Genomic DNA, 12,005 nt, shown 5'->3' on the forward strand with positions numbered 1-12,005 from the left:
ATGGCATTGGATACGGCGGTATTTAGCCTAGCAACAGCAGCATCAACACAAGATTCTTTATACAAAGGAGTCCAGGCATGATTGAATCAGGCCTCATATAACATTAGATAGTCCCCAAAGGAGTATCTTTTAAAAGGGATATTATTGGATTGTTTGGAACTACACGAAGACACTACACAAAGAATACTACGGGAGGATGGTATTGATCCGACTGAACAATGCCATATTCAGCTGGATTAACAGTAATATCTGCAAAATTTGTAAAAACAAGGTCAAATAAGTTGATGCCATCATATGAGTGATTGTATTGACTTAAGCCAAGGAAACAACTGAAAGAGTACATCACATCTCCTTTCAACTTGGCATAATAATGACAATTTGCGGATGACAAACCGCAATTCCAATCGAAACCAGGGGCATTAAAGTCTCCAAGCAAGAAGATGTGAAAGTTAAAGATTTTTCTAAAAAACTTATATAATTATTTAACTTGTCATCCTTTGTGTCGGGAGAGAAATAGTGATTACCAATAAGTACAGGATGGCGCATGAAATGTCATACTATTTGTTTTACATATAACACATTTTTATTTTTATAAAAGTAGTACAAAATTGGAATAGAATTAATCACTATAGCCTGGAAAATTGTTCCTAATGAATAACGTGTTCAATACGACCGCTGCTTTTCCTCACAACCTCTTGCAAACGAACCCTCATGTTCGTCACCACTTTTCGACACAAGTCTTCAGATAGCGCACGGCACAACTGCACTATGCGGGCTCTGAGCTGCACTACATTTTCCCAGCCAGGAAGAGTATCCATATTCTCGGATACGTCAAGGACAAATTGGGTCTGAGAGTCCCCGGTATATACTGCATTCCCTGTGAGTGCGGCAAAGTATGTTGGGCAGCCTTTTATTAACTTTTATTAAACAACTCTTTCATAAACAGTTCCAAGAAATATAATCAATTGATTGCTTCTAGCAGAATATCAAACTGTTGTAAGATAAACATAATACTGGGGGACTGATTTGTAATACAAAAGTTAGGTAATTAACTTAAGTCATAATATTATTCTACTCTGACTGTGATGTTTGAATAGACACCAAGCAATATGGACATTCACATAATTAGAAGGCAGTAAACAGTAGTCACAATAGATGTCATGTTAGTTCAACATATGCTAGTAGCCAACTCATACAACAACAATCAATTTATATTAGTCCATGCCACAGAAAACACAATGCAAATCGTTATATAACTCTGGTCAGACCTAAAGCGAGCGTACGTTAGGGTTTTACCTCGCTGAAATGAAATGATGGTCTCTCTCAGCTACTCAATCATATGAACACGTCGTCCTTTGATGCCCATCACTACACCAAATTAAGAAAACATCAAAGTACACTTTTTAAATCAGTCCATCTACACAGTGAAACTTTACTTCAGGATATCCTGATTTCATCTACCTTGTATTTGGACTATAATAGAACTAAGATCCTTGCCTGCTTTCCAGCAAAACAGTCAATAAAACTTCTCGGTCCAAATTTCTTTTGGTATGTTGTATTAGTCTAGTTCAAATTAACCTTCATCATTCCTGTATCACATATTATGTGCAGTCCAGCTCTACACATGCTGCACTAGCATACTGCTAAACTGGCAACCACAGACAGAAAGGCTGTCTTGCAGCCAAATAATATTTTTTTATTATTATTTAGTGTTCTGTCTGACGACAGGTCCATATGAACAGGATCCTTCCACAATTTGTCCATGGGAAACTCACATTTGTCAGTGGAAATCTTTGTGTTCTAATTGGTACGAATTACTTCAAAACAAATAAGTTTAGTCAGTCCCATTGCAAAAGGGATTTATTATATAGGGAGATGTGATTTAAATCCACGGTGGTCTAGCGGTTAGAACGCTGGCCTTGTAATCCTGGGGTCTCGGGTTCGATTCCTGGCGGTACCCGAATTTATAACTTCTGTTGTGCAAGGCCGTGGTCTAGGCAACACGGAGTTTTCCTCCGGGGGCTTCCCCGGTTTCTCCGTGGCATCCAAACAATTACTCCATTCACACTCACACAGAAGAAGGCAATGGCAAACCACTTCTGGATCATCTGCCAAGAATGTATATGAACAGGTCCCAGTCCGAGAAAAGGATGGAAGGATCCTGTTCATACAGACCTGTCGTCAGATAGAACACTAAATAAATATATAAAATAAATATAACTGACTGCTATAAAATCAAAAGTTGCAAATGTATTTCCTTTCAATAATACTACTTTATTTCAACTACTTATTAGTAGTTGAATTATAGATACAATGATTTGCCCTAGTATCATAAAGAAAAGAAAAAAGCATATGATACTAACCTTTCCCGGAGTCTGAATTGCGGATCACAACCTCATCCTTGCAGTAATTCTTGCCTGGTATCTTGGTTGGCTTGGCAAATTTTCCTGAAGTTTTTATAATCTCACCAGAGCTCAGGAGCAATGCTTGTGATTGTGTCGGGGAGGACGAAGTACCAAGTAAGGGAGACGCCTTAGAAAGAAGGGTTGGTGTATCCGGTACTGGTAGCATGTCTTGATTCTACAACAAGTACAATCAAAAAGAATGCCAAGTGAACAGCAGTAAATGTTAATATTTTAATTGTGTATTATTCTAAACTACCTTTCTTGCACTAGAACCCACAATTTAAACAGTACTACCACAAATTCAATCAAATCTACATTAGCAACACTGAACTCTTCAACACCACCACAGAAAGTCACAAGCAATTCAATATCTAATGCGTGTCATAAAATTTCAAAACCCACTTCCACCATTCATACTAAGGTTTGCAAGAAATGTTGGCTTTGTTTTTTGTTTAAGCAAGGTCGTTATCCACTATTTTTGCTTATGTTTTTTTCATCTTCCTTTACTACTCATTATAATACATGCTGAGCTGCAGATAACAGAAATGCTCTCCTTCAAAAAATGTTTTATGCCACAGATTAATCTGAATCAATCTCCACCTGCTTGATATGTCATGCTTAAATGTGAATTCAAGTTGCAGCCAAACACTTTTAACAATTTTCATATGTGTTTCATTATGAAATAACACTTTTAGTTTCACATGGAGTCACTGCACAATTTTTAACATGTTTCATTATGAAATAATTGTAAAAAACACAATATTTCAGATTAACTTTTAAGTTATTACTAAAGGTTTCATTAAAGTACCTAATTTCTGGTACAACTCTAACTTACTTCCAAACTACAATGATTAAACTCATGTCAAATAGGATCAAGTTACTCAAAATCACTTGAATAATGTACACACTAACAGGACCGTACTTGCACATCTTTGGGCCCAAGGCACTAAGCTCTTGCGGGGTCCCCTTTAAAGACACCAGAGAGAGTGAGTGAGAGAGAGAGGGGGGGAGTGTGTGTGTGTGTAAAGCATATATAAATACAATCAGAAAAAATTGACAGTGAAACCACGGTTCCGGAGAATCTGACGTAAATACGTCTCTGCATTTAAATTATATTTAAGCAATAAATACAATGACAGGAAGGTAGCTGAATGTAATGTAAAGTAAGGAAATGTAATTTAATGTAATGAAATGAAATGTAATGTAATGTAAGGAAATGTAATGTAACGTAAGGAAATGTAATGTCAAAATTATCTAGTCTACGGCGCACTTCTTCTACGAGGTGCGATCGGAAAGTTTCAAGACTGCGCCTATAAAAACCCGTACACTTATCTCAGATATTAAATTCATCCATCACCCTCGAAGTAGTTCCCCTGGGAGTGAACACAACAATCCCAGCGCCGCTGTCAAGCCTGGAAGCATCCCTGGAAATCTTTCTTTGTCAGCCTGTCAAGCACCATCTGCGATTCTGCCTGAATCTCTTCTATCGTCTCAAATCTCCTCCCCTTTAGCTGAATTTTCATCTTTGGGAAGAGGAAGAAGGCACACGGAGTTAAATCCGGCGAATAAGGAGGGTGCGGGATGACGGCCATGGTGTTTGAGGCCAAAAACTGCCGAACTTTGAGGGCGGTGTGCGCTGGCGCGTTATCATGATGCGTCGCATGTGGAGTTCTTCCTTTAGAATCAGCTGACAGGTCCCATAGCCTATCCCAACAATGTCGCACAAGTCGTTGATGGTACGACGTCGATCTTCGTGAATGGCCTGCCGAATCTTCGTAACATTTTTGGGCGTTGTGCTCGAAGATGGTCGTCCAGAACGCTCGTCATCATCGACAGAGGTTCGGCCATTTTTAAAACGTGAATGCCACACAAAAGTTTGTGCACGACCCATTGGGGACTCCCCAAATGCTTGCTTTTGCATTTCATAGGTTTCCGTAGCCGTTTTGGCGAGTCTTTGGCAAAATTTGATGCACACGCCATTCCGAAATCGCAGGAGGGTCGGTGTAATGCACTACCAAAATGCCCGTAACTAAGAAACAAATGAATAAAAATTTTCTTGGATATTATCCATCGTCTAGTAAATATAAAACGTAAAACGACGTTTCGGAGATGGGACTCTATCTACCGTCTTCAGGTTCCTACACAGTTGGGCCCACTAGATAGAGCTAATCCCTATCTCCGGATTGGTCCGGAGATAGGGATTAGGAACCTGAAGACGGTAGAGAGAGTCCCATCTCCGAAACGTCGTTTTACGTTTTATATTTACTAGACGATGGATAATATCCAAGAAAATTTTTATTCAATTGACTCTTCACCATCATCAAGAAGTTTTAGATTTGATAAGAAACAAATGCTAATTCGATGATGTCGGCTGGCACACTGATTCACTATGAATGTAGGCCGCACCCCCTAGCGGCAGAAGCTCGTACTACATCCGGTTCGCCCTCTATTGACACAGTCTTGAAACTTTCCGATCGCACCTCGTACAAGCGATTCACAGCTCAGCTCTTTCCGCAATAACGAGCGCGGATTGTTGACGGCAGTAATGTAACACAACAATGCCGAGTAAACAGATGACGTTTCCTAGGTAATATAACATTGCAACAACAGGTGGCCATTGTTGTCGATTTGTTGATACGGATCTTACACATTTTTGTTACACTTCTTTGCCGAATGACCCTTCCGTATAGATGTATTTACGTCAAAAAAAATTATTTTAACCAATCTGTTTGAACACAAACGTTGTAATACTGCAAAATATAAAGAACGATACTAAACTAAACTCTGTGTCGCAATAGCCTGTGAGGGTATGATGACCAGCCATATGGCTTTGCCGGTTCATCATGTGGTCAGTGCAACGACTACCATCGCCGTGTTTCTAACTTTCATGACTAGCGTCCGCTACCCTTTCAAAAGTAGTTCCTCATTTCACATCCTCTTTTTGTAAAAAAAATACCGTCTTTATCAGAGCCATGCAAAAGGGGGGGGGGGGTTGCGCGCTGAGTGCGGCGTACTGGGGCTCCGATCGATAAAGCACAAAACGTTTAATATTTTTAATTAGAAATAATAATATAATTTTGTCATTGGTTGCCACAGAAATACAGAAACCTCCACACAATAAGACAAAAGAAATATTTGGGGTGGCCCGGTCTCCCGACTTGGTTTACTCATTGCGGTGCAGTTTAATATTTTCTTATCTCAAGGGGATGCCGATTTATTCTTGAACCCGGGCCTCAAGTACTTTTGCATGACCCTGACATTTATCATTGTATAATTTGTATGCAGTAAAATTCGTGATTCTTTTTACTTTTGTCAAAATTAACTTTATTGGGGGGTCCCCTAAATCTGTGGGGCCCCAGGCTGAGGCCTCATGCTCCTGTGCCTAAGTATGGCCCACTTCTTTCAAATTAACCTGTAAGAAATGTCTGACATATCCATCTTCCAAGGAGCTGAGGACTGTAACAAAGCTGTGCATTGCAATCAGCTTCCAAACCTGTAACTTCATGTTATCCACCAATTACATTATTCAAAAATGGGAAGTACAGAGCAGTAAAAAGTGGCAGTGTTCAGCTCAAAATATTTAGATGTTTAAAGAGAATCAACAAAAAGAGTTGCTAGCTGTAAATAGCAATTTTTTTGTCTATGTTAAATACCCATTTACAGTAACTAGAATTTTAAGACCAGCATCAAATTAGTCATAGACTGACAGCTTTCTGTACTCAGAGGATATCCCCCCATCCACAGTTACGTAAGTTCATGGTACATGGTGTTACTTGAGAACTTTATAATCACTCTATTTATCAAGAAATTCCCGGCTTGTATTCAACCTAAAGGTCCATAAGGGTCTGCACTGGAACTTATCCTGAGTCTGCTAATTTCACTCCATGCCCTCACAACCTATATTTATTAAGATTCACTTCAACATTTTGTTCCCATGCATACCTAACACCCTCAAATAATCTTTGCCTTGAGATTTTCCAAACAAAATTCTACACAGGTTTGTCAACTCCGCTATTAGACACATGTGGAGAACTTTGTCCCCAAGAGTGAGCATAACTAAAAGGTTAATATACATTATAAAAATTGGTAACAAATATGAAGATCTGTGAAAACTCTCAGGAAAAAGACACAAATTTTCACAAAAACACAAAAAAATATGTGCAAATTCTGTATGCCTGAAGAAAATATAGCACTGGCATAATAATTTTTGTCACTGCACAATCCTAGGAATAGGATTTAAAAATAAGAAAAACATGTCTTAACACTTCAAAGTATAGTCTGATAGCATTAAGGATACAATATTGAGATCTTTTGGACTATTAAACATTGGTGTCCATCATCTACGTGCAAATTTTTGTTTTCAAATGCTGTTACAGCCCAAAGATTTATATATATATATACACAAAAAGTGTTTGAAAATTTTTAAATTAAACTGAATAATTGTAACAAGTGTAACATTTTATGCTGCTAAGAAATGATGCAGTAATTTAAGAACAGACCTGATGATGGTTATGTAATAGCAGAAATATGTAGTCTAAACAACAAGAGAAATATTGCACGAGTAAGCTTTCGGGAAAAAAACACTGATAATTATCAGTGTTTATTTGAACATTTAAGTAAAACTCATTTCAAGAAAGGGCACGGAAAAAAGACGGCGTTCTGCCTAGTTCAGGCAATTTATCGGTATGTTATTATAATCGTCATCACGAAGCAGAGAAAACAATAGAAAAGCAATAACACACAAGACAGGCATCTTCAATTTGGATGTTTGTCTTATGCCCCCTAATGGGCCAGAAACAAATACCTATAGCTAATCTTGAACTACATCGTGGTCACCATGCCTAGCGACGGATGTTACCACAGATTATACAAACATGAGTTGTAATCACTTTCATTTCTCTAAATAAATGAATGTTAGACAACGCCAAAAGGAAATTGCTCCTTTGATATTCTTACAGACACCAACTTCGAAAACAGGGCTTCCTATCAGCTTCTTTCTTCGCCATCCAAATGCTGCATGGATTTTGTTGCTATTCCGTTCATTGTCATGCGTTGGGCGAGAAATTGTGTGCACTGACCGACCGCTACTCATCAGTCACCATGTGGTAGCTGACTGCAAGAAACATGGCCGACATCACGCACGGGCGAGCGGGGCGCTAAATAGACACTGGAATTTCACAAAACATTAGTGACGTTCTGGGACCCACCGATCCTTCCGTAGTGTCTCAGGACAGAATAGCTAAAATGCGGACAAATTTCGTCAAAACTGGGTAAGTAAGAAGAGCAAATTTGAAGTTGGACTTACGTCGGAGACATGTCTTGGAAGTAAACTCTGCGTTCTAGGCTTAATCAGAAGACGAAAATGGGGGCGGGGATTTTCATGCTTCGGCCACTTCGTTGACCAACATCTGTCTTTACGAAGATTTCTGCCTCCTTTCTCTGAAGGGGAAGAGGATTATTCCTCAAGCCTCTGCCCCACCCAGCCTCCTGTCCAAAGGGCACCGGGGTCCTTTCCCGGAGGTAAAAGCGCGGCCAAGGCGCGATGCTGACCACTCACCCCTGTCTAGTACCGAGGTCAAGTAAGAGTACGAGCTGTACCACTACTTCTTCCAAGTGCCTGCATGGTATGTAGTGTGATGCTTCACTTTTATTTTACTTACTTTACTGGGTTGTTGCGCTGTGTAGTCTAGTCCATGTTAACCAACGTTTCAGAGATCATGGTTAACATCGACCAGACTACACAGCGCAAAACCCAGAGGACAGAAATCTTCATACTCACCAATCTGGAAACCTCAAATCTTACATGTGTCTTTACCATCGTACGAAACTGAAATGTCAGCTGCTGATCAAAAATCTTACATTTGTTTGTCGTACTTGACGAGAGCTTCTCTTCGGGTCTTCCTGTTTCCTCCGCCTCTCATAATTCCAACTATGCTCGAAGTTAATTTCTCACGGTCTTTGTCGAGTGCGGTAGGCCCGGTCACCCACTATGGTGTAGCAATTTCGGTCCACTGTTGTGTTTTAATTGCATAGTAGTTTATAGGATGTTATTATTGTAGGTAATATAATATTGTTATATCAGGTGGTATGATATTAGTTGCTAGTTGCAGCATATGAATATTAAGTCTTGTATGTGAACACTGTTACCGAATTATGTAACTCGGACTGTCGCCGATGTTATCCTAGTTTCATAATTAATAAGGAAAAGGTGACATTGTGACATTTTGACACTGTCACCCCTCATATGTACCATTTCAAAAATAATTAATAAGCATCAGCCAAAGTCCGGGAGTGAGGCAAGTGTCAGAGGAGAAACTCACAAAAACTTTAGAACATTATAGAACATTCTTATCGATACAAAGTACGAAGTACACATATTGTACCCGGGATACGCCCTTGCTGACCAATATATATACGTCTCCATCAGCAATAAATGAGCATAGCAGAGCGAGTACTTTTTCGTTTCAGATCCAGTGTAATGATGGAAGTTCTGCGACATTCAGTGTACGCCATAGGTGGTTACGATTATCATCAGGATCACAGAACGGCTGAAAGATACGACTGCAAGACAAACCAGTGGTCTCCGATAGATCAAATGAACATGCAGCGATCCGAAACAAGTGCGGCTGTTCTGAATGATTCTTTCTGTTTGTTACTCATTTTTCTGCAATATTATTGGATGTTTTTATATAGGATTATAAAGTGTATACATTGCACAGAGCTAGCAGTCAAGGACACAGTTACGAACTCATCGCATGCAAGTTGGACCTGTCATTTGATTCAACTGTGACAGACTGGCTAAACTACAATTAAAGGAAAATGGATAAAGGCAAAGGTGCAGGGCTTTCCTTGATTTCAACGGTCAAAAGTGTACATTGTGAGAAGCCAGCCAATCAGAGATGTTCTCTGAGGGGTGAAGCCTCATAAGTAGAAGGGACTCACTGAAATCTTCCAATGAGTTGTGAGGAATTTTAAATCAAATGAGAAACTGAGAAGGGTGTTTTAGAAGCTGTGGTCTTCCAAGATTTTTAAACTTACACATGTTTTGTTACCAGTTATTAAACAGAGCAGATGTTTCTTCATAAATCAATCAAATTTATGACTATAAAAGAATTGGAACCAACTTTAAGAAATTAAATTATATAAATAGTTTATAAATAAACTGAGGCAAGCAGTTTAAAAATTGGGTCAGGTTAATTTGAGGTGTTTGAAGTTGCAGTACATTAAGCATTGTGAACATTTATTTGTATTTGACAAATTATGAGTGAGTGTGTTGTATGGTGAAATGTATGAATTCTAGTTGTGATAGTTAACTGGCAAGTGTGTCCAGTTTTAAGAGGCATTCTGTTTATAATAGAAAAGGGACCAGTCATGATGATACCTCTACTTCTCATCAAAACCACATTCAACCCTGATTTAGCACGTCCATCATTGACATTAACCTATTCCTGTAATATTAAAGGTGAGGAAGTCTATACAAGGTTGTATATCATTTATATGAGAATCAAATTGGCAACAACAACCAAGGAAATATGAATCCAATTGTTTTTTATTCGTAAGAAAATTGTAAAAAAGTACTTTTGTATATTTAACAACTAAAATACTCCATAGGGCACAGTTATTGAGAAGCTGATAATAGGCTTGGCTAGTCAAGGTATTATCTTCTCTTTATGGAAATGATTGTCTAGTTTGCTGTAGCTCACAGCCAGTCCCTACCCTGCACCAGATCAGTCCAATCTAGATTTTAATTCCCTAAAATATGTTTTATGTGCCAAGATCTAAAAGGCCTCAAAAGCTTTATAACCAATTTTTTGTAAGCACTTATCATGTCCCCCTTGCATTCTACGTGACCCACCAACCTTAACCTGGATTACATCATCCTGATAAAACTGGAAGGGAACCAACTGTGGAGATTTTCATGCAAAACCCCTGAATGTGACGGACCACATTTCACTCCCATACCAAACAACAGTTAAAATTGTAGTGTTTCATATTTTAATCTTTGTGTCTTTAGATGGAAAAAATGAGTACATGGGGTAGGACTGTATGAAAAAATACACGAGCACTTATAGAGCATATGATTATCTTGGGTTTGTTTTATACGGCCAGGTTTACCAACTTCCAGTTTGGTGCATCACTTATGTTAGCTGAGCGTCATTCGTTTGTGAAGGCATACAATCCATGAAATTAGTAGAGTGAAGATCGTTTTTAAGAATTATATTACGATTCATTTACAATGTACTTTTCTGAAAAAATAAGAAGCAATAGACTCAGTGCAGAAAGTAAACGTAACTTATGGCAGATATTTTAAATATGTACATTTGGTTCTCTTTGGTTGGCACGATGCTCTTTGACTGTTCCTCGTATCTGCAAAGTTACATCCATTAATACTTAGACTTGGTAGCGTGGTTCTGTAAGATTGTTATGTCGTAATAAAATATATTTTTTTTAGTGTCGATGGTTTTCTTTGTAATAGAGTGTGGCAACTGTGATACAGATTACTATTGAAGTGGCTGTGTGTATTTATTGTGTTGGCTTCTATTTTACGAACGCTTAAAATGTCGGTTGAGAATTTGGTAAATATGAATTGTGTTTGCGCAATCGCATGCTGCATAAAGTTCTCCATGTCTTGTGGAGTAGAAGATTCCTGAGTCTTGCAGTGTGCATTATGTTAAAACAATATGAAACGTGTTATTACGAAGGGTTATTTGTGCTGTTAAACATTGAGTCACGGATTAGAAAATAAAGATGCACTGGTGTCGACATGTTGGAATTTAGTTACATTCATGTGTACTTTTTATGGAAGCAAAGATTAAGGTGACTTTGAATCCAGATTCACTATTTTTCTGTTTATTTTGTGATAGTCTTATGTTGCTATATGTAGGCCTACACAAAATCGCGTTTCGTGTTTGAAATTTACAGGAGGATTAGGTGCACAGAATTATCTCTGTTCCATCATAATCTGTATTTGGTCTTGAGATGTGAATTCAAGTAACACACTTAAAAACGTTTAATATAAGATTTGTGTAAATTATTTTCTTTCAAATGATATATTTTTTAGAAAATTATGAATAAGATACTGCAGGCAGTGTAAATCATTGTGTAATAATTATAAAAGACTTTTAAGTTGAGACAAGCATCAGTTTTTTTAAACTTATATAGACAATGCAAATTTATCTGTGATGCTTAACTAAGCACCATGCTATGATGACGTGGAGAATTGAGGTATAGCTTCATTCTCCAATTGGCTAATGCAACACAGGTTTTTGTCAATACTAGGACTCGATCGTGACTTTAATGTAACATCTTAGCAAGCTGATATTTGAGATCCTCAAGGAGAAGTTACAGACTAAGTTGTACTTACATTATGCTGGAAGCTTTTCTCCTTAAGACAAGACAATTGACTTTTCAAGAGCACATGAAGGTTATCAGAAAACATCAGCAATCTAACCTCTTTGCACAAGTTTGTTTTTGCATACTGGATGGTGTTGTTTCCACCTTGCAATTCCTCAAAGAATCCATAACTAACTAGATGGCTTACAGTACTTTAAGGTTCATCACTGAATTAACCAAAGCCCACCACTGAACCCTATCCTGGGC

At 38.3% G+C, this 12,005-nt stretch overlaps 2 protein-coding genes across 10 annotated transcripts in view; one reads left to right on the plus strand and one right to left on the minus strand.

Moving 5' to 3' along the window:
* Positions 1-563: 563 nt before the first annotated feature.
* On the minus strand, positions 564-3,370 carry LOC147872985 (eukaryotic translation initiation factor 4E-binding protein Mextli-like). Of its 2 annotated transcripts, XM_087353724.1 has the most exons (3): positions 2,364-3,370; positions 1,297-1,368; positions 575-877 (listed from the first exon to the last, which is right to left on the minus strand). In XM_087353724.1, the coding sequence occupies exons 1-2, from the start codon at positions 2,569-2,571 to the stop codon at positions 1,328-1,330; spliced, it is 249 nt and encodes an 82-aa protein (XP_087209850.1). In that variant the 5' UTR covers positions 2,572-3,370; the 3' UTR covers positions 575-877; positions 1,297-1,327. The 2 variants fall into 2 exon arrangements, with proteins under 2 accessions (XP_087209849.1, XP_087209850.1); XM_087353723.1 differs by having other exon boundaries at positions 564-1,368.
* A 7,386-nt stretch (positions 3,371-10,756) lies between these two features.
* LOC110831193 (uncharacterized) overlaps positions 10,757-12,005 on the plus strand; it is a 44,793-nt gene continuing 43,544 nt past the window's right edge. For 2 of the 8 annotated variants that reach the window (XR_015536404.1, XR_015536403.1), the window contains exon 1: positions 10,762-11,222. Coding sequence is in view for 2 of the 8 variants with exons in the window: in XM_087353503.1 (XP_087209629.1) it covers positions 11,205-11,222 (18 nt within the window). In the remaining 6 variants the exon portion in view is untranslated. Of the gene's footprint in view, positions 11,223-12,005 lie in introns of all 8 variants that reach the window. The other 6 variants (XM_087353503.1, XR_015536402.1, XM_087353504.1 and 3 more) reach the window with 6 other exon arrangements.

This window comes from Zootermopsis nevadensis, unplaced genomic scaffold (assembly GCF_977971745.1).
Source record: "Zootermopsis nevadensis isolate Lab colony 2312 unplaced genomic scaffold, Znev_1.0 Znev_ptg000022l, whole genome shotgun sequence".
NCBI lineage: Eukaryota > Metazoa > Arthropoda > Insecta > Blattodea > Termopsidae > Zootermopsis > Zootermopsis nevadensis.

What these genes read in the sequence shown, in the direction of transcription:
- LOC147872985 (XM_087353723.1), bottom strand. Translation starts at nt 2,571, where the DNA reads ATGCTACCAGTACCGGATACACCAACCCTTCTTTCTAAGGCGTCTCCC. An exon ending in CAATTCAGACTCCGGGAAAG is followed by an intron (nt 1,369 to 2,363) that starts GTTAGTATCATA and finishes AATTTGGTGTAG; the next exon opens with TGATGGGCATCAAAGGACGA.